The 18,648-nt window shown below is 37.9% G+C and overlaps 1 protein-coding gene across 5 annotated transcripts; it reads left to right on the top strand.

Moving 5' to 3' along the window:
- Positions 1 to 31: 31 nt before the first annotated feature.
- On the top strand, positions 32 to 18,596 carry atxn2l (ataxin 2-like). 5 transcript variants are annotated; one of them, XM_007572783.2, is made up of 24 exons: positions 32 to 232; positions 627 to 733; positions 2,683 to 2,722; positions 3,430 to 3,486; positions 6,745 to 6,816; positions 6,942 to 7,101; positions 8,312 to 8,433; positions 8,551 to 8,642; positions 9,368 to 9,616; positions 10,924 to 11,357; positions 12,559 to 12,645; positions 12,729 to 12,833; positions 12,979 to 13,059; positions 13,151 to 13,212; positions 13,889 to 14,241; positions 14,331 to 14,400; positions 14,939 to 15,073; positions 15,326 to 15,389; positions 15,719 to 15,879; positions 15,964 to 16,105; positions 16,470 to 16,579; positions 17,414 to 17,593; positions 17,663 to 17,831; positions 18,453 to 18,596. In XM_007572783.2, the coding sequence occupies exons 2-24, from the start codon at positions 681 to 683 to the stop codon at positions 18,500 to 18,502; spliced, it is 3,048 nt and encodes a 1,015-aa protein (XP_007572845.1). In that variant the 5' UTR covers positions 32 to 232; positions 627 to 680; the 3' UTR covers positions 18,503 to 18,596. The 5 variants fall into 5 exon arrangements, with proteins under 5 accessions (XP_007572845.1, XP_007572844.1, XP_016516531.1 ...); XM_007572782.2 differs by having other exon boundaries at positions 624 to 733; XM_016661045.1 differs by having other exon boundaries at positions 32 to 517; positions 624 to 733.
- The last annotated feature ends 52 nt before the right edge of the window (positions 18,597 to 18,648 follow it).

Genomic DNA, 18,648 nt, shown 5'->3' with positions numbered 1-18,648 from the left:
CTTCCAGCCGGTTTCCAGTCAGCCGCGCGCGGATTGAGTCAAGTGAGCCTACCGAAAGGTGGTGTTGACCGACCGCAGCAGGTTTTCTCCGAGAAACCTGAACAATTTCAATCTTCTGAGGCGACTGACAGTAACGTCAAGCCCTTAGTTTGTAACGGAAGAGCCAGCGGTGCCGAAGTTGAGGCGACAGGACAGAGGGAAGAAAGTAAATCCCGGAGGGAAAGCGTCCGAAGTGAGCCTGAGGATCAAAGCTAATGCTAACTTAGCCTGCTAAATAATTACATGGAAGCTGTTGTTTTTTTAAGTAGTTGTTTGTTTTTTACGTAACTCAAGGGGTTACAAAATAGTTGATAACCGAGAGGTTTAATTTATATGTTATAATTAATTTTATTTCCAACGAGGTTTGCCTCAACACTGTAGGCCACAGGCGTCTGGTGTAGAGTAGCTACAGTGGCCGGGGTGTTTTTTCGAGGTTACTCCGGCTCTTCTCTCTGTAGGGCAGGTGATTTTGCTAAAGGTAGTTTGGCTTTACACCAGCTTCTTTTCGGGAGATTTCAGTTTTATTAAGTTAGCTCAAGCTTGGTACTGTCTAAGGCTTGTGCTTCGCAATGCTGAAACCCCAGCAGCAATCCGGCTCAGGCGGGAGAAAGGCGACTAACGGAACATCAGGGCCCGGCGGTATGTCTTCCCCAGTCAGCGGCATCAACAGCGGCGGCCGGACACCGGCTGGAAGGTGAGCGGGCGGGGTCTCTCTGGGTAGGACAGTCCGGGGATTGTCCCGTGCGCGCAAGGCCTACCGGTTAAAGCACCCTGCTCAAAGGGGGCGTGATTTGGACGTAGAGATTTTGTCTTAGCCAGTAGAATTCGTTTAATTATGATAGACAGAATCTATGGGCCAATAAAAATGCTGTTTGTTTTATATAGCCGAATCAGTGAGGTGGGTCCGACTTTGTGAAAACAATAAAGAAGCATTAAGGCTATGCAAAGTTTAGCTGGCCTGTCAGTGCAGAAAATCTGACTTGTCGTTTCGATATGTCGTAGTTTTGTTTTCGTCTGCTGTCGTTATAATTCTGTAAGTTATTAACGCTGCAGAGACTCCGGCATATATGAACCATGTCGTTAGACGTTTGTTGACTGAAGTCTTTGTGGCTTCGTCTTTGTTTTGTAACCTTGTGTGTAACCAGTAGCAGCGATAAAATTACATTTTATTTTAGCTTGCCTTCTTTATTCTTAGCAATTTCCTCACCTGAATTGGTCCGGATGCTTTTGTTAAATGTCTCAATGGAAATTAAATTCGGTTAATTATTTTAATCTTAAAAGAAAAGAAAAAATACGTCAGTGTTTCTCTTTCTTAGACCGGTGCAAGTGAAAGCCTAGTACCACGTATATTACGATTTTTCATTGTCATATATTGAGAAAAAATATTTGATTTTGAAATAATTTGCCAAAAATCAAAATAAAAAATTGCACGTTTGTTGTTGAGAGATTGGCCCATAGCAATTTCTAGTTGTCTTGCTATTTTTGATAAATTTATGTTTTTAATGTGTTTTTGAAAGGACTATGACACATTAAACAAGAGAAATGTGCTGAAGGTTATTTCATGGATGTAGGGATTTTAAATCCAATTAAAAATGAAAGATTTATAAGATTGTCTCTAATGTTTTATGTCAAATTGAAAATAGAAGATCAATGCACAAGCAGATTGGTGCTTCTCTTAGAAATTAAGACAAGAGGATTTTTAACAAACAAAAACACTGGTTTATTTAGAAACCCTTGACAAGTTATGACTCAGAATCACAAAAAATTAACTTAAAAAAAATTGATCTTTGGTGGTTGATCTAACCGTTTAAAGAGGTTAATGTAAATATCAGATAATGATTTATCAGTCCCTTCACACCCAGAAGGTTCATAGGTATTGGAAACAGTAAGAAAGAAACAAATAAAATCAGTTTGCATATTTTTTAAAGTAAATTGTGGTATAATGTGATACAATGACATAATAAAACATGCTCAGGTATCAAATCAGTTAAGTTTTCAAAACACAAAAAAAGATATATTTTTTTCCAATTACATTAAACATGACTGTGTTAAACCTGACAGTTTCAACCATTTGATAATGTAAAGTCAAAATACCTTCAATATCATCCGTTAGGTAACCTAGTGATGGCATATAAATAGGAGGATAATATAATGATAAATAACTGGAAGCAGCAAACTCTGATAGTAATATTGTAACATTCCAATTATTTAGAAGAAAGTTTATATTTCTTACTTTTAATGTATATTTACAATTTAAAAACAGCTTAAGAGTTCATTCTGCCGGACAACCAAAGGTTTTAAAGTCAATATAATAGTTCATCTTTGAAAATAAGATAAGAATACTTAGTTTTTTTTTGTTGTTTTTTTTAGTTTTTTTTTTAGAAATCAAATAATTTATTTTTATACATGTGGAAAGATAAACAGGATATTTGCAGTACAGCCTCTTTTAAGGAAAGGGAGCGGAAATCACAGAACCAAGGAAAACTGACCAGCATAAGTCATTTATCTTATTTGACCTCTCATGAAAATACTTTAATTTTTACAAATTGCTACATTTATGTGCACAGTGAAATAACAGCAGCCCGGGAACATAAAACAAGTGATTCTTCTTCTAAATAGTTTTTTTTATTCTGTTTCTTGCAGGAATCGTTCCTCTGCAAAGCCGTCGTTTCAGTCCTCACCTGTAAGTATACCAAGCACAAAAAGCTGCTTTAGCTGAAGAATTAATGAAACAAAAACATGAACAAGCATTTAAATTAGAAGGATTCTGTTTTAACTTCAAAAATATTCCTTTGAAACTTTATATGAGTTTCAGAATTTAGGTTATTTTAATTATTTTTTTATATGGGACCAATTTATAATAATTTTTTTTATCACTTTATAAAACTAGTAGTAAACATGATTATAGCATACTATATAATTTTATTTTCACAGCAATCCAGTCATTTAAAGATATTAAAAGTTCAAATCATAATTTCTCATTTGATTCAAGTCATAAAATATTTTAATAAACTGAAGCTGACTTCAGGTTTCCTCACTTATCAACTGACTTGATTTTTCTTTAAATTAGTAATTTATCTTTTTAAAATGGATCAGAATTAAAGTATTAACAGCAGATAATACATCCCAGGATGTCAACACAACCTTCAACTCAAAGTTAGTTAATATTTGTATAATTTAAATTGTTTAAAAAGCTTTTAAAATCTCATCTTTTTACAATTGTTTTTACCAATGTAGATGTACTGATGTTAAGTTTTAGTCTTATTCTGCACACCACTTTATGATCTGTGTCTTTTAAAGCTGGTGTATAAATAAATATTTCTCAGGTTTATGTGTCAGGTGTGTGTGAAACTCTCTCATGATGCGTACCTGTGTGTCTCCTGTGTTCAGGTGTTTGAGGGCGTGTACAACAACGCCAGAATGCTTCACTTCCTCACAGCTGTAGTGGTGAGTCAGTCATTTGGATCTTTGGCAGATTTTTCCCCCCCAATTAGTCTGGAAGAATTCCTTCCTTCAGTTTGTGTGACTAATTAAAAACATTAGAGGTAAAAGTCAACCAACATTTTTCCATGGAAGGATTGAATGGTGATAAGTCACACCATTATATCTAAAATTAGCAACAACATTGCTTTGAATATGAACATTAAAACCTCAGTTCTGTCGCCTATTTATTCTAATACCTTCACTAAGGTGTGTTAAATGGCGTTTAGAAACACATTTATTGCTGTTATAGTGGAGCAGCAGTTATTAGAGGGGAGATGAAAGACAAGGAAGCAATACAAACACACAAAAAAGTTATTTTATGGTGTCATTAAGCCACTTGTGGGTTTGGATATGTTGGGTCACAGTGAAACAGAGCTGATGATGATTCTACACATTATGTGGAAATCCATTTACTTTCCCTCAGTGTTTAATGTTGTTCATATTTGGCAGGATAAATATGAAATGGGATTGAAAATTAATAATAAATAGGAAGAAATGACATTTGACTAAAATAAAACATCTAAAAGATAAAAATAAATCACTTCATATCATCAGGGGTTGGCGATATAGGCTTAAAGTTTTACCACAATATTTATTGGTACTATTCTGAAAGCAATTAAATCGACTACAAAAACTAGAAAATTAGATTTAAGTATTGTGTAACATTAAATCATGCCTGGCTGCAACTGTATCAATGGCAGCTCCTCTTCTTCTATTCCGTGTTTGTAGCTTCTTGGCGCAGCTCCGCTCCTGCTACTGGTAGCTTCACCGCATCAGTTCAGCGTTACACCGGCTGATGACGTTGCTGTGATTCACTTTGTCTGCTGTCTGATTTTCAAATATTTTATGTTTTATTGAGGATTTTTGTACATATGTTTTGGCAGTTCTGGGATCATGTCAAAGCAGCAACTTATATTAAAAAGTGTTTTATTTCCGTTTGGATGCTGCCCGCTTCCATGGAAGGACAACAGAAAATCGCTCTTATAAACATGTAATTACTAAAATCACGATACCCTCACTTTGTATCCGTCTGAAAAATGAACCCATTTAAATAAAGAAATCCCTCCATGGTGATACCTCGATAGAGAGCGTTCATTTTATAGCGTTAACACTGGTGCTGTAAGTGGTCCGGTATGAAACGGGTGTGATAGAACAATACGGCACTTTTAAATTTCAATAATCAGAATACCGAAATTGTTTCCGTTGTTTCAAAAGGTTTATGTCAGTCTGCCTTTTCCCCATCGATACGTTTCCCGACCGCCCTGCACCTAAGGAGTTAAAAAAAAACAAAAAAAAAAACAATGCGCACATTGCGCAAAACTCTGAAACATGAGAAGCGGGACATAAAACAGAGCGACGAACTAGATGTGAATTACGGCATAAAAACAGATAATTTGACGCTGAAAAGTGAAAAATCAACACATGATGTGAAGCACATGATGATTAGGCGGCGCATCAGGTGATGAGTGAAGATTACTGATGGTCAATAAACGATAAAATAAATCTAGCAACAGGAAAGAAACTAAAGTGGACATGGCAATAAACCAAGAGAGGATAATACTGATCAAAGGAAACTAAATGGAAATGAATGAAGAACAAAATGTAAGAATAAACTAAGAAACTAAAGTAAATACAGAGGAATAAACTGGTATGGCAAGACATTTAGAGCAATAATTAATACAGAGGACTGTATGGCAAGAATGAACAGACACCATTTCCAGATAAAAGGTAAAATAATATTGTTGAAGTGTCATGGGTTTGTTCAGACCATATCTAATACTGAGAATAAATATATCTTACAGACCATAACAGTAAAGAACTTATCACTATTTATATTTTTAAGTAAATTTGATATATTTATTTCTTCAATATTATTTTTCATGTCAGTGTTAATGTCATGGTGATGTTCAGTGACTCCATGACACTTTCAGTTTGACTCATTAGGATTTGATTAAGAACCAGATTTGTTTTTTGTAATTTCTGTCCAGTAAAACTATTAATCTATAAATCAATAGACGGGTCTATATAAAGATATAATCCATGTTTCTGTCTCATATTTCTATGGCATTAAAAGAAACTTTTGTTTTTCCACTGAAAGCTCTGGTTTGCACAGTAAATGCTATGTGGGTGAAATTTTATGGATGATACTCTGATGTCCCATTCTCCTGAAGGCAGCACAGAGCTGCACCACCAGAAGAAGAGCTATGATTAATGTAGTTACAGTTCTATCCATGTTTTAATGTTGCAGAGCTCAGTTGGTTTGCAAATAGTTAAAAGTTTAAACTGGCATGTTGTACATCTTTTATCTGGTCATTTTGTGCAATATTTAACAACTAGAAAATGGCACAAAATAAGAATATTTTTTCCACTCTGGCTGCTGTTCAGCCTACTGATTTTAACTTGAATGTTCATTGCATTTTTCATAGACGCCTGTGAAAATAATTTCTATTCCCATGGCTTCTTTGTTCTCTGGGAAATTATTTTTGATGATAAATACAGAAACAAGCATAAAAATCAAAACATCTACAATAGTGATAGTATTATTGATAATAAAATAATAGTCGGTGCCAAGTAGCCTACAAATTCTTTGGTGGGGGCAGTGAGGGACCTGGATAAGGGATAGGGGGGCGCTGGCCCGAGAAAGGCTGAGATCCACTCTCAGCATGGATTTGAACTTGTCTTTAATTACTTCAGCAAAGCTCAGTTTTTACCAAATTCTGTAGCTTTCGGTGNTTTTTTTTACTTTAAGCCCTGAGTGCTGCTCTTGAAAAACATTGATTCCTATTTGTAATGCGCTTCTTTAAGACACCAGAGACATAAAGAAGTGATGTATTTACTGCTCATCGGATCTGCATTTAATTATGTTTTCACATATTAAATATCAACAAACTGTTAACAAGAACAAACTCTTAGAAGAAAATAGTTAAAATAACAGTCCCACCAATATGGACAGCTTTGGTGGTTTTATTTTTAAAACATTATTTATAATTCAAATTGTATTGGTTTTCCACTTGTGAACAGTTTCAAAATGTTTAGCCAAATAAAAATGAATATCTGATCATGTGAAACCAGGTTGGAAAAGTTTTTAAAATATTTCTTCAAGTTGCATTATATTTCTCCTAATATTCTTTATACATGGGATGCTGCTTAATAAGTACCAATTCTTCTGTAATAATCTGTTAATAAAGGATGAATTTTGGAAATAAAATGTTTATTTTTCAGGGTTCCACCTGTGAATTAAGAGTGAAGAATGGCAGCATGTTTGAAGGCATTTTCAAGACACTCAGTTCTCGGGTAAGACGCTCTTAAACACCATAAATAATCTTACAACTTTAATCAGATATAAATGGGAGCTTTGATTCGGTTGTTAGCTTCTTGTGCGTGTTGACTCTGTCCTAATATTTCTGTTTGCTTCCCAGTGTGAGCTGGCTGTGGACGCTGTACACAAACGCAGCGAGGAAGAGGGCTCGTCATCTGCTCCGCCACGCAGTGAGGACATTACCGACACAATGATCTTCAGCCCAACAGATCTGGTTACAATGATCTGCAGAGACGTTGACCTCAACTACGCTACCAGAGGTACGAACATTGCAGCTTTTATCTGGATTAAATGCTACAAATTATGCTTTCAAACTGCACAATTTGAGCAGTAAGGATTATCTTACTTATTCATGCTATTCCCCGTCAAAAAGCATCAACCTCTGTCTGAGGAATCCCTTTGCAAACCCACAGACAATGCTACGAAATATGAAAAGAAACATCAACTTTTCAGATGTTTTTTTTATTTACTATTCAATAATTATTACATTAATTAGTTTTAAATGCTTCTGATTTTAGATGACCATGATTTCTGTGGTGGAAAATGTTATCAGATAATGTATTATGACTTTATTACCAGATAATACAATTTTTCATAACAATCCAGTCTTTTGCTTATAAGAAAATATGCAAAATTTTATATTAATCGCATCAAATTTTATTTTATTCCCACAGTTCCTTTTAGTGAACTCTTAATTATTTGTAGCAAAGGTCCTTTCTGCTTGACTTGGCATCAATACCGCGTAGGGCTCAGCTGTTGATTTTTGGATTAACTGTTTAGTAATGGGATGAAAAAGGTGCTTAATGTGGGATTTTTTTAACAGAAATTTTTAAGAGTTATGGGTGCAATGTATTTACAAGCAAAGGTTTTTATTTCAAATTTGGGGATTTGAAATGAAAAGTAAAATATCATCAGCATAAAGGGAAACTTTACATTCACTGAAGTGATTAATCGTGATTAATCAATTACTGATATAATCATTAACTAATTAAGTAATCAATTAATCTGGATTACTGGAGTACAATTTTTTTTGTACAGTTTTGACTTTTTTACTGTCTTTTTGTGTGCTCCAGTTAACGATAAATCGGTTACTAAATCAGTAGACGATTATTTCAGTAATCAATTAATCATGATTAATTCGATTAATTGTCTCAGCCCATTTGTTTCGTCTCATCACATCTGACCTGGTGAACTTCCCAATCATACCAAGTTATGTATGGTTGGTCAAAAAAGAGGCAAACTGCTAAACTTCCTGAAGCCAGAAAACATATTGGATAGTTTTGAGGAATCGGAACAGAAGGCATGCTACCAATGCCTTCTGTTCCGATTTTCTGATAACATGGAAAATAAAACCACGTGTTGCCACTCGTCAGTCATTATTTCCCTGTGAACTCGTAATAGTTGTTCCTCTCTGTGTATTTTTTTTTGTTCCCCAAATAAAAGTTGTGACTTTGTGTTTTTGACTTTCAGACACCTTCACAGACACGGCCATCAGCTCCAGTCGCATTAACGGAGAACATAAGGAGAAGGTTCTACAGAAATGGGAGGGAGGAGACAGCAACGGAGAAAGCTACGACCTCGAGAATGATGCAGTAAGTCGCGGTGACGTTTTAGAAACCAGAAACGCCTCGTAAAATGGGGGATTTCTGCTTCCCATCCCATAAAACACTGATTGGGTTTTTATTGTCTCTTTGATTCTTCCTCTGCAGTCCAATGGCTGGGATGCAAACGAGATGTTTCGCTACAATGAAGTAAAATATGGAGTCACATCTACATATGATTCCAGTCTTTCCATGTATACGTAAGTTCATATGTCTTTAAGAATGATTTTACTGTAATTATAAGTTTTATTCAGGGCCAATAAAATAATGATTCTTATTGTGTTTTGGTATAAATAACTTGGAGCTGAAGCTGAGCTAAAATATGATAAATCCTGATTATTCCCTTTCATTGCGCTAATTCAGTGGGGATAAAACTTTATCGATTATCGTATACTTGCATTAATCTGCAAATATTAATATTATATTGACTAAAAATGGTCTCAAAATGACAATATTATAGTCTACTGCACGATAATTATTAATAATTATCGTGCAGAAAGATTACAGGCCTAATAATCGTCTATTATTAAACATGCTTTTTATGTTCTCTTTAATTTTATATTGGATAGGACCACATCTGTTTAATGATTTACTGTTACTCTGATAATTAATGATAATAATTTGTTATATGTGTATTGTTTAAAATCAGTCCAAATGTAATTTTCAAGCTTGGTGCCTTAAATTTCTGAGGGAAACATTCAGAAAGTTTTATTTCTGCAAAGATTTACAAACCCCTTTTTCTGAGAATAATGTGACAAGCTTCATTTGTCTAAATGATGAAATGCTTAAAAAATAGTGAGCACTTAGTTTGTCATTGAGCAGCTTAACTAGAAAAATATTTTTTGGCTCATGAATACTTGTGACCATTTCAGCCCATGTGACTAAATGTTTGCTGCTGCTCTAAACATTTTTTCCATCCTCGCAGCGTCCCGTTGGAGCGGGGCAACTCCGAGGTTTATCGGCAGAGGGAGGCGCGCGCCGCCCGCCTGGCCAACGAGATCGAGTCCAGCCCCCAGTACCGCCATCGCGTCGGCTTGGAAAACGACGAGGGCAAATCCGAGGAGGAGAAGTACAGCTCCGTGGTGCGAGACGGCAGCGATCGCGAGAAAGGTCGCGAGAGCCCCCGAGACAGAGGCAGCGAAAAAGGCAGAGACAGTCCTGGAGCGAGCAGCAAGTGAGGCCGGATCTCCATGAAATGTTCATGTAGACGTTAGGCAAACATGCTCAACATGTTGTCCCTAATAACTTTACCACTGCACTAGGACCTATTTTAATAATCGATTATTCTGACGATTACTCTTTCTTCATTTAAACAACTAAATTTAACTTATACAGTTTTAAAGCTATGTAAAAAATGCTAATAAATTAAAGGCAAATGGCATTTTATCTCCTAAAATTAAATAACATGGCAAAGGGTTAATCCCTCAACATCTAAACAAATAAATAAATGAGCCATTTCTTCACGACATAACAGTAAATATTTTACGGCTAATATTTTGACTTTTTTTTTTTTTTTTAAATCAATTAACCAATTAGTAACTAGATAGCAAAAGGTGCCTAATATGAGAACTGTACTGAATTTGAACCAGGTGAAGCTAAAGCTTTGACGTTGGAGGAGTTCTGGGTTCAACATATTTATAAACAGAAAAGATTTTTCATCTAAAATCCAACAGTTTTTAGCTTAATCACTGCTTTGAGTGGTTTTCCCCTCCAAATTTTAAAGTCTGTATAAAGCAATTAATGATTTGATTACTAAATTAGTTGCCGATTATTTCAATAATTGATTATTTGCGATTAATCGATTAATTGTTTCAGTTCTACACCTTGCCATGACTTCACCTACAATAATAAATATTGAAGCTGATTATATGAATAAATAAAATAAAATAAAGGAAATATGATGGGACTAAAGAACAGCTTGTCAGTTTTGCATAATTGCAACTAAAGATTATGTTAATAATCAATTATTCTCACAATTAGTCAATTAATTGAAGGAAAAAATTGGTTTGATTTTTCATTTAGCCACTTTATCCTTTTTTATGCAATATTAGAAATACATTAAAATATGTAAAAACAAACAAATTCCTTTGACGAGAATAACATTTTATTGGTTAAAATGCAGTAATAAGGTTTCCTTTGAATTTGAACTGGTGAAGCTGAGATTATGTCACTTGAGTTTTGGGTTAAACATTTACAGATAGATGTTTTCATTTTAAATTCAAAATGTGTACATATTTTGTACAGATGTGGCTTAATTATTGCTCTGAATTCACCTTTTCTGAGTTTTTATTCTAAAGTTACAGATTAATCGATTACTAAATTAGTTGACGATTATTTCTATAATCGATTAATCACAATTAATGCGATTAATTGGCACTACTGAGATCGGATATGAAATGATGTGAAAGTGACATTTGAAATGCTGCACCACCTGGTTTTAGTTGTTTTTAGCACCTTTCTGATGGACTTCCTGTTTCTCAGAGAGGGAAAGTACATTCCACTACCTCAACGCCAGAGAGAGTTGAACCGAGAGCGACCCGAGAGAGGTCCTGGTGGGCCGCCACCACACAGTCGACTCGGCGGAGGGTACCGGCCCACTCCTTCATCCTCGTCTTCGCCGAGACCCCAGCTCCCCTCGGCTGCTGGACCCCAACCCGGAGTCTCTCCCTCGGAGAGAAGCAGCCCTCAGTCGAGTCGAGTCGGCGCATACGCCGCCCATCACGCACAGGGAAGTCCGATCCCAGGTTCCGGTCCGGCGAGCCCGTACACGCCTGCCTCTCCTGGGGGGTCAGCAGCCACCCCAGCCTCTGCTTCTACTGCCACGTCTCCATCCAGCCCCCCCGCCCCCCACGGACATCCTGTTCCTCACTCACACCCGCTGTCTCTGTCTGATACTGGCAGGCCTGTTAATGGAGGTAAGACGGGCTGTCTGCGCATCCTTAAAAAGTCTTAAATTAAGGTTTTAAAATTATTCAAAGTTGGCCTTGAATACATTAATCACAGGACTTTAATTTTGTCGCAGCAGGAATATTTGATCTTGTGGGACTTCTCTGTGAGGCAAACGTTTGAGTCAAACATAATCATTACGTTCTGTGACTCAAGGCTGCTACTGCTAACTGCTAATATACCCCAGCTGGCTAGCTTTTTCACGTCTGTCATGGGTAAAGTGTAAACTTATTGCCTGTTGATTAATTTGTGTTGTTGTGATGCAGCTTTTAAATTTAATAAATGGTCTTAAAAAGTCTTAAAATCATGTACCTAACACTAAGGCCTTAAAATGTGTTAAATCTATTTTTAAAAATTAAGTTGGCCTTACATAAGTCAGTCATAGGTCTTACATTTTTATCATGGCAGGATTATTTAATCTGTAGTTTCTTTTTCTCATGGGACTTTTTGATCAAACGTTTGAGTCACCCGCAGACGTTATCATTGCGTTCTGTGATTCGAGGTGTTTACTTCTTATGCTAACTAGCTGCTAATATTCCCTTGCTAGCTAACCTTTAAGTGTCCATCATGTGCAAATTGTAAATTTATCGCCTGTGGATTCACTCCTGTTGCCAATTTGTACGATCCTGTACTGAAGGTCTTAAATTTAATTAATGGTCTTGAAAATTCTTAAATTTATGCATCTAAAACTAAGGCCTAAAATGTTTTAAATTTGTAAAAGAAGAAAAAATTAAGTTGGCCTTAAATAAGTCAATCACAGGTCTTAAATTTTCTGTTGTGGGAGGACGATTTAATCTGTAGTTTTCTTTTCATGTGGGACTTTTCTGTCCGACGAATGAGTGCTACTCTGCTTGAGTCACCCGAGTTCTGTGACTGCTGCTGCTAACTAGCTGCTAATTTATCCAAGCTAGTTAGCTTTCCTGTGTCTATTATGGTTAAAGTGTAAACTTCTTTTGCCAACCCATGCGATGATGCATTCATTCTGCTAAAAATCTCAACACTACTATGGAACGTATGCAATTTTCTTTTATACATGTTTGTCTTTAATTTTTTAAAGTCTTAAATTTGTTGGTGAAACCTGCAGAAACCCTGCATGAATTAAATCACTGATTGTTTCATCTGCTGCCTCACTAATTTGAGTAGCTAAGCCAATTTTTTGTGTCTTATCAGTTTCTGCTGGAACGTCTCCTAAAGCCCAAAGACCTTCACAGCTGAGTCGGACAAACCGTGTTCCAAACCCACTTTCACAGTCCACAGGTAATGATTCAAATTCAATAAGTCTTGGTTCCCTTGCAACATTTTAGCCGGACTTACCTGTGGCGTTTCTGATGTCCTTGCAGCCACTCGTTCTCCTAAATCAGCCTCTTCCCAGGACTCGCCTTTCGTAGACGTCTCTGTGTCTGCCCAGAAGACGTCTGGTCCTGCCCCTCTCTTCACTGTAGATGGTAAAGGCTCCCAGCCGGCCGTCTGTTTTTGTTCCTGCTCATCTGGGTTTTATAGAGTCTACAAAATCAATCCTGCAGTCGCAAAAACTTTAATTCAGCGTAGTTTTAGAGCAGATTTGATTTCTAATTATTTTTGCCTTTGCAGTGAATGAGATCCTCGGTGCAGCTGCTAAAGAGCGTTCTGCAGAAAGCCCTGGCAGCACAGAGGACGGCAAAAGCAGTAAAGGTTTGTGAGTTTCAGACATTTAAGGAAAATTCATTGGTTTATTAAACAGCTGCTCAGTTTTATAACCATTGTTTTCTGTTTCCTCCATCAGCTCCTTCGGTTCAGCAAAGATCACAAATTGAAGAGCTGCGGAAATTCGGCAAAGAATTCAGGGTAAGCCTGTTTATGTTGAAGTTTGTGTTTTTAAAAATGTATTTACAATTATATTGATCTAGACTTTAATTCAAAACATTTGTCCTGTCCAGAGTACACAAAAATTGTACTCGGGTAAGAGTAGCACTACTTCAACATAGGTTTTATTCAAGTCTCCGTCCAAGAAATTACTCAAGTACTGAGTAACTGTCATCCTTTAATACTTAAAAATGACATCATCAGATGGACAAAAATATAAAATGGAGTGGAAATTTTGGTATTTTAATTACAAAATAACAAAAATTCACATAAGTAACAAAATATAACAAAATCAGGCAAAATATTCTTTTTCCAAACTCCTAGAAAGTGAATAAATCATTTATTACTCGTGTGGTGGCATAAAATAGTTTTTGCATTACCTCGTTGACCAGTTAGGAAGGTAATCTGTCACATTCATTCCTGTTTTTAACTCCTTTCCCAAAGTTACTTTGATAATTTATGAGGTTTTATCCTCAGTGATTCTTCAATATGTGGTTTTAGTGTAACTTGAAAATATATGTGATACTGAGTCATAAATTGGATGAAATACGGTTTGAACACTGCAGATAAAAAAAAATGTCCTGACCTCCTATTGACCTCTTAAACGCACACACAGTCTAAGATTTTCACTTTATTATGAACTAACTCTGTTTTCCAGCTCCAGCCCAGTGGAGCCAACTCCAGCTCCCCCAGCTCTCCGGCAGCAGCAGCGCCTCCTTCGGTCGGTGAGGTGACCCAGTCAGGTGCAGTCAAGCCTCCGTCAGACACCCACCCGCCCTCAGAGCCCAAACCTCAGCCTCCAGCTCCCAGTCCCTCCCAGTCCCAACCTCAGCATTCACCAGCTCCCTCTGAAGAGCCCACCAAGGACGCCACAACGCCACTGGGCACCGCTGCTGCTTCCACAGCTCCCATTCCAGACAGGCAATCACCAGCAACCCCTCAGCCGGCCAGGACCCCGGGATCAGAGGATGCTAGGTCTGAGTCAGGAGAGCGTACTGATGGTGTGGCAGAGTGAGTTTCAGTGGCTGTGAATGGTTGAGGGTTTTTTTTCTGCACGTTCACATCCCTGTTGATAAATAAAATCATTTTCTGTCTTTCAGTCAAGTGAAGAAATCAACTTTAAATCCAAATGCTAAAGAGTTCAACCCAAACAAAACTCAGATGCCCATGGTAAGAAAGTTCATCCACATTATCTCTTCTAATTGTTTATTAGAGGAAAACATGGAGATATTGTTGAGATTTGATTGATGTTGATAAAAACACTGTGGTTGAAAAGATTAATCGTGATTAATCGATAAATAAAATGACTGTCAAGTAATTTAGTCATCAGTTAATCATTAACTGGAGTATATAGACTCAAAGTAATTTGCTGAAAGTACAATATAGTCATAGCAGTTATTAAGCCAAAACGGTACAAAAATGATTATTCAGTTACTAAATTAGTTGATGATTATTTCAACAATCGATTAATCACAATTAATCTGATTATTCATTCCACCCTAGTTTTATTCCCTTTATGCTGATGATATTTTACTTTTTACTTCAAAGCCTCAACTTTCTTTACCATCTGTTTTAATCTTTTTCACTCCCTGGGTTTCAGGTTATTATCTAAATTTGCTCAAAAGTGAAACACCTGATGTGTAATTTTAAACTACAAACTTGGAGACATTAAAAAAAATCATCTACCTGATTATTTGCTTTATTACAGACAAAACCCAACACTGCACCGACCCCGCCTCGTCCAACTCCTCCAAGCCCGGTGGTCCTGCAGCATCCTGGCGGGCAGGGAGCGCTCTACAATACGTACTCCCTCCCCTACATGTCACAGATCCACACTGTACAGGTATGCAGGCAGCAGATAAACACGCATCACTGAGCAATTTCATCTGGCAGAGTGACAAATATTCAAACATATTTATTGTTTCTTGTCTAAAAAATGAATTTTTTATGTATTTTTTGGGTAAGAATGCAAATTTGATTTAATCTGATGAAAATTAACACTTCTTTTAAACACATGATGCAGTTTATGGAACATAAGTTGGGATTTTGTAGTAAAAGTAGTAACGTTTCATTGACCTGTTTACCTTTCCTGCAGGCTCAGCCAATGTACCAGTACCCAATGTCGACAGTTAACCAAGGAAAATACCCCAGGGGCAAAGGTAACTGCTCTTATTGTCTCACCTGAGTAAACGTATTGCCACACTTCCGACATTTTCATTTTAAAATCAAGAAATGATCAGATTTTCTTGCTGAGTGCCCCATCTAGTCAGCTTTGATCAAACTCCAGTTCGTTTGCCTACAAAGTCCCGTTTGTTTGGGAATGTTAATGCATCAAACTGGTTTGTTTGGCTCCGTTCAGTGTGAAAGCAAACCCCACCAGCTGGAAATATTAACAGATATGGCCACTGTGGTAGACTTGGTTTGACTGTCGGGTGTGAAAACACCGTAGAAGTTGGTGAGATTTATGTGAACGTTTTCTCCTCTGCAGTGCCGACGCGGCCAGAAACATCACAGATGCTGCAAGCTGCTGCATCAGCAGCTGGAGCCCCTCTGGTGGCGTCTCCGTACCCTCCGTCGTACCTTCAGTACAACCCGCAGCAGTACAGCCAGCAGCAGGTCATCCAGGCCATGACGCCATACCCTGGACAGGTACGGCGCTACATAAAGGCCTTAAATCTCCTTCACCGGGTGGCTGGAGGTAATGGCCTGAACTCGTTTGCTTCTTCTCCGCAGCCCATGTACTCCATGCTGCAGGGCGGAGCCAGGATGATAGGTCAGGGCAGCGGCCCCCACCCCCAAGCCCTCGGCCCGCCTGGAGGGCCGCAGTTCTCCGCGCAGGGAGAGGGGCCCCAGGGGCCGCAGCAGGGCATCTATGGTGAGTGGGGCTTGGTTTTCAAGTCAGGACATCTCAGCAACAGGCAGTGCAACTTTTTTTCCCCATCACTTTAAGTTTTAAAAGTTTTTTAAGTTTCACTATAACAAAATAGAACCAAACTAAACCACCAAGCCTTGTTTTATAAAACATGTTTATTAAATCAAAACACTGATTTAATAAATATATTAAATTAAGTTCTGGAGTAAATTTTTACCAAATACTGTTTTACTCTTGAGTAATTTCTTGGACAGCTTCTCTTACTTGAGTGAAGTTTTGGACATTCTGCCCACTTCGTAACAAACATCGAGCCATTCAGGTTCTTTAAAGAAAAACCAGATTTGTGACGGCCTTTCTGTTTGTGCAGCGCCTCAGTCCTTCTCCCATCACTCGGGCGCCGTCCATCAGCCGCAGCCTTCCAGCACCCCGACCGGCAACCAGCCGCCCCCACAGCACGCTGCTCCCAGCCCTGGGCAGGTACCACATCCAGAAATAACCCTTTCTCATCTTCACTGGGATTTTTATGAGACTGTGACAGCAGAATTAATTAGATATTTTAAATTAGAGTTCTGAAATTTGATTGGTGTAATTTTCCAAGGCGAGAAAAAAACTTTTGGAAACGTAGGAGAGAAAAGTTGCAGCTTTGAAACGAGACTTTACAGCAGACACGACTTTATTTTTCTTTTTTACCCCATTTTTCACTTTCTTTTGCTTATTTTTCTTCTATCCTTTTGACTTTATCTGTCCTTTCATTCTTTTGTTTTCTTTTATATTTTCTTTCGTTTGTTCTTTCCTTCGTCATTACTTTTGTTTTTTCATCTCATTTCAACATTTTAGTTTTTTTCTTTCCGTCATCTGGTTCTATTGTCCGTCCTTTAGTTTGTCATTTAGTTCTTTCTTTTGCCTTTGTTTCTGTTCACCCTTTTATTATTCTTTTTCCTGTCTTTTATCCTTTTTTCCTCTCATCTTTTCATTCACCCTTTCTTGCGTCTGTCATTTGCTTCTTTTTTCATCCTGTTTTTATTTATTTTTATTTTTTTTGTCTTGTTTTGCAGTTTTCATGGTTCAAATCCTGAAGAGTGAAAAATCTTCTGTAAATTTATTGTGAATTTTGTTTTTTGTTCTTTAAAATGTTCCAGGAATGTAACTTCTGGATGTATTCTGGAGCTGCTCTCTGTTAGTATTAATAACTTGTTCATTCGAGTCGATAGATTTAAACTGCTTGTCATGCTGATATAAGTGTTGAATCCTGAGTGGCGACCTCGTCTTCAGACGCCCGGGTTCAGGTTTTCTCGCTGTGTCTCGTTGCAGAACGCCCAGTCTGGCCCGCAGCCTCAGTCCTTGTACCACTCAGGTCCGCTGTCGGCTCCCACTCCGCCCAACATGCCGCCGGGCCACACCTCCCCGCAGGGCTCCTACCCCCTTCAGGGCTACAGCATCCACAGCCACCAGGGCCTCCCGCCTGCCTACACTCTGGGCCAGCTGACACAGGTACGTCTCTGCCTCCTGCCCGTCCTGCTCTACCTGGACGGGATCTAAGCTCTCTTTGTCTCCCATCAGGCTCACGTTCAAGGAGCGATGCCGGGTCCTCATCATTCAGGCAGCCACGGCCAGCCGCAGCTAGTGATGCTGCAGACGCCTCAGCAGGGACCGGGCGGCGTGCCGCAGCACCCGCAGCACGGGCCGCAGCAAGCACCGCACCAGCACTTTTACATAGGACACCCACCAGGTAGCCACTGTCGTTCAGATACACTACAGCCGCCACTAACTGCACTCATTGTCACAACAAATATGATGCATTTACATTTAAAAACAGAAAACTTTAGGTTAATCAATCAGTAAATAAATACATTTCAGTTAGTGTTAAAAAAAGGCCTGTTTTTTTTTTTTTACCCTTTTCTGTTTTTTCTACAAGAGCATTAAAACATATGAGTAAATCCAAAAATGATTAAATGAAGTCAGGTTTATACAATGTAACATTAGCGCCATTATAGATTTATAAGTAAATTTATGCAAAAAAAAAAAAAAAAACTGAAATTGTGAGATCAATTTCTCAAAAAGACTTGGAATTTTCTGAGTTTGAAAAAAAAACTCAGAAAATTTGGAGATTGTCAGATATTTTCTAAAATTTACAAAAAAATTTCCAGGATTGAAAAGTCTAAAATTTTCTAGAAATTTTGAAATTAATATCATTAATTTTCTAGAAAAATGCTCGGATATTTCAGAGTTTCTAAAGTTGAGAGTTTTTGACTTTTGAAATTCATAAAATCTCTTTTTACGTGAATTTCCATGATCGCAGAATCGCGATTATATCGTCGACCTTAACGGTTTGTGTTGTTCTCCTCCACAGCGATGCAGGTACAGACGCACCCCGCCTCCTTCCATCCACCTGGAAACTAAACGCCTCCGTCCCATCCTACATGACGTCCTGGTCCCCCCTCCCCCACTTCCTGCTGGACCTGCGGTCCAGGACAGAACAACTGACAGAATCACACAGAGGAGAGACGACGACAAATTTCTCACGGCACCTTACTCTTCTGCTGTGA

Source organism: Poecilia formosa, unplaced genomic scaffold (genome assembly GCF_000485575.1).
Source record: "Poecilia formosa unplaced genomic scaffold, Poecilia_formosa-5.1.2 Scaffold308, whole genome shotgun sequence".
Lineage (NCBI taxonomy): Eukaryota > Metazoa > Chordata > Actinopteri > Cyprinodontiformes > Poeciliidae > Poecilia > Poecilia formosa.
The sequence above is the reverse complement of the archived record's forward strand: the minus strand, read 5'-3'. Positions and strand labels throughout refer to the sequence as shown.

Excerpts from the sequence above, each read along its gene's own strand:
- atxn2l (XM_007572780.2), top strand. The coding sequence starts at position 609 with ATGCTGAAACCCCAGCAGCAATCCGGCTCAGGCGGGAGAAAGGCGACT. Across the intron at positions 9,617-10,923 it reads AGTCCTGGAGCGAGCAGCAA|AGAGGGAAAGTACATTCCAC; the intron begins GTGAGGCCGGAT and ends CCTGTTTCTCAG. Across the intron at positions 16,106-16,469 it reads GCCGCAGCAGGGCATCTATG|CGCCTCAGTCCTTCTCCCAT; the intron begins GTGAGTGGGGCT and ends CTGTTTGTGCAG.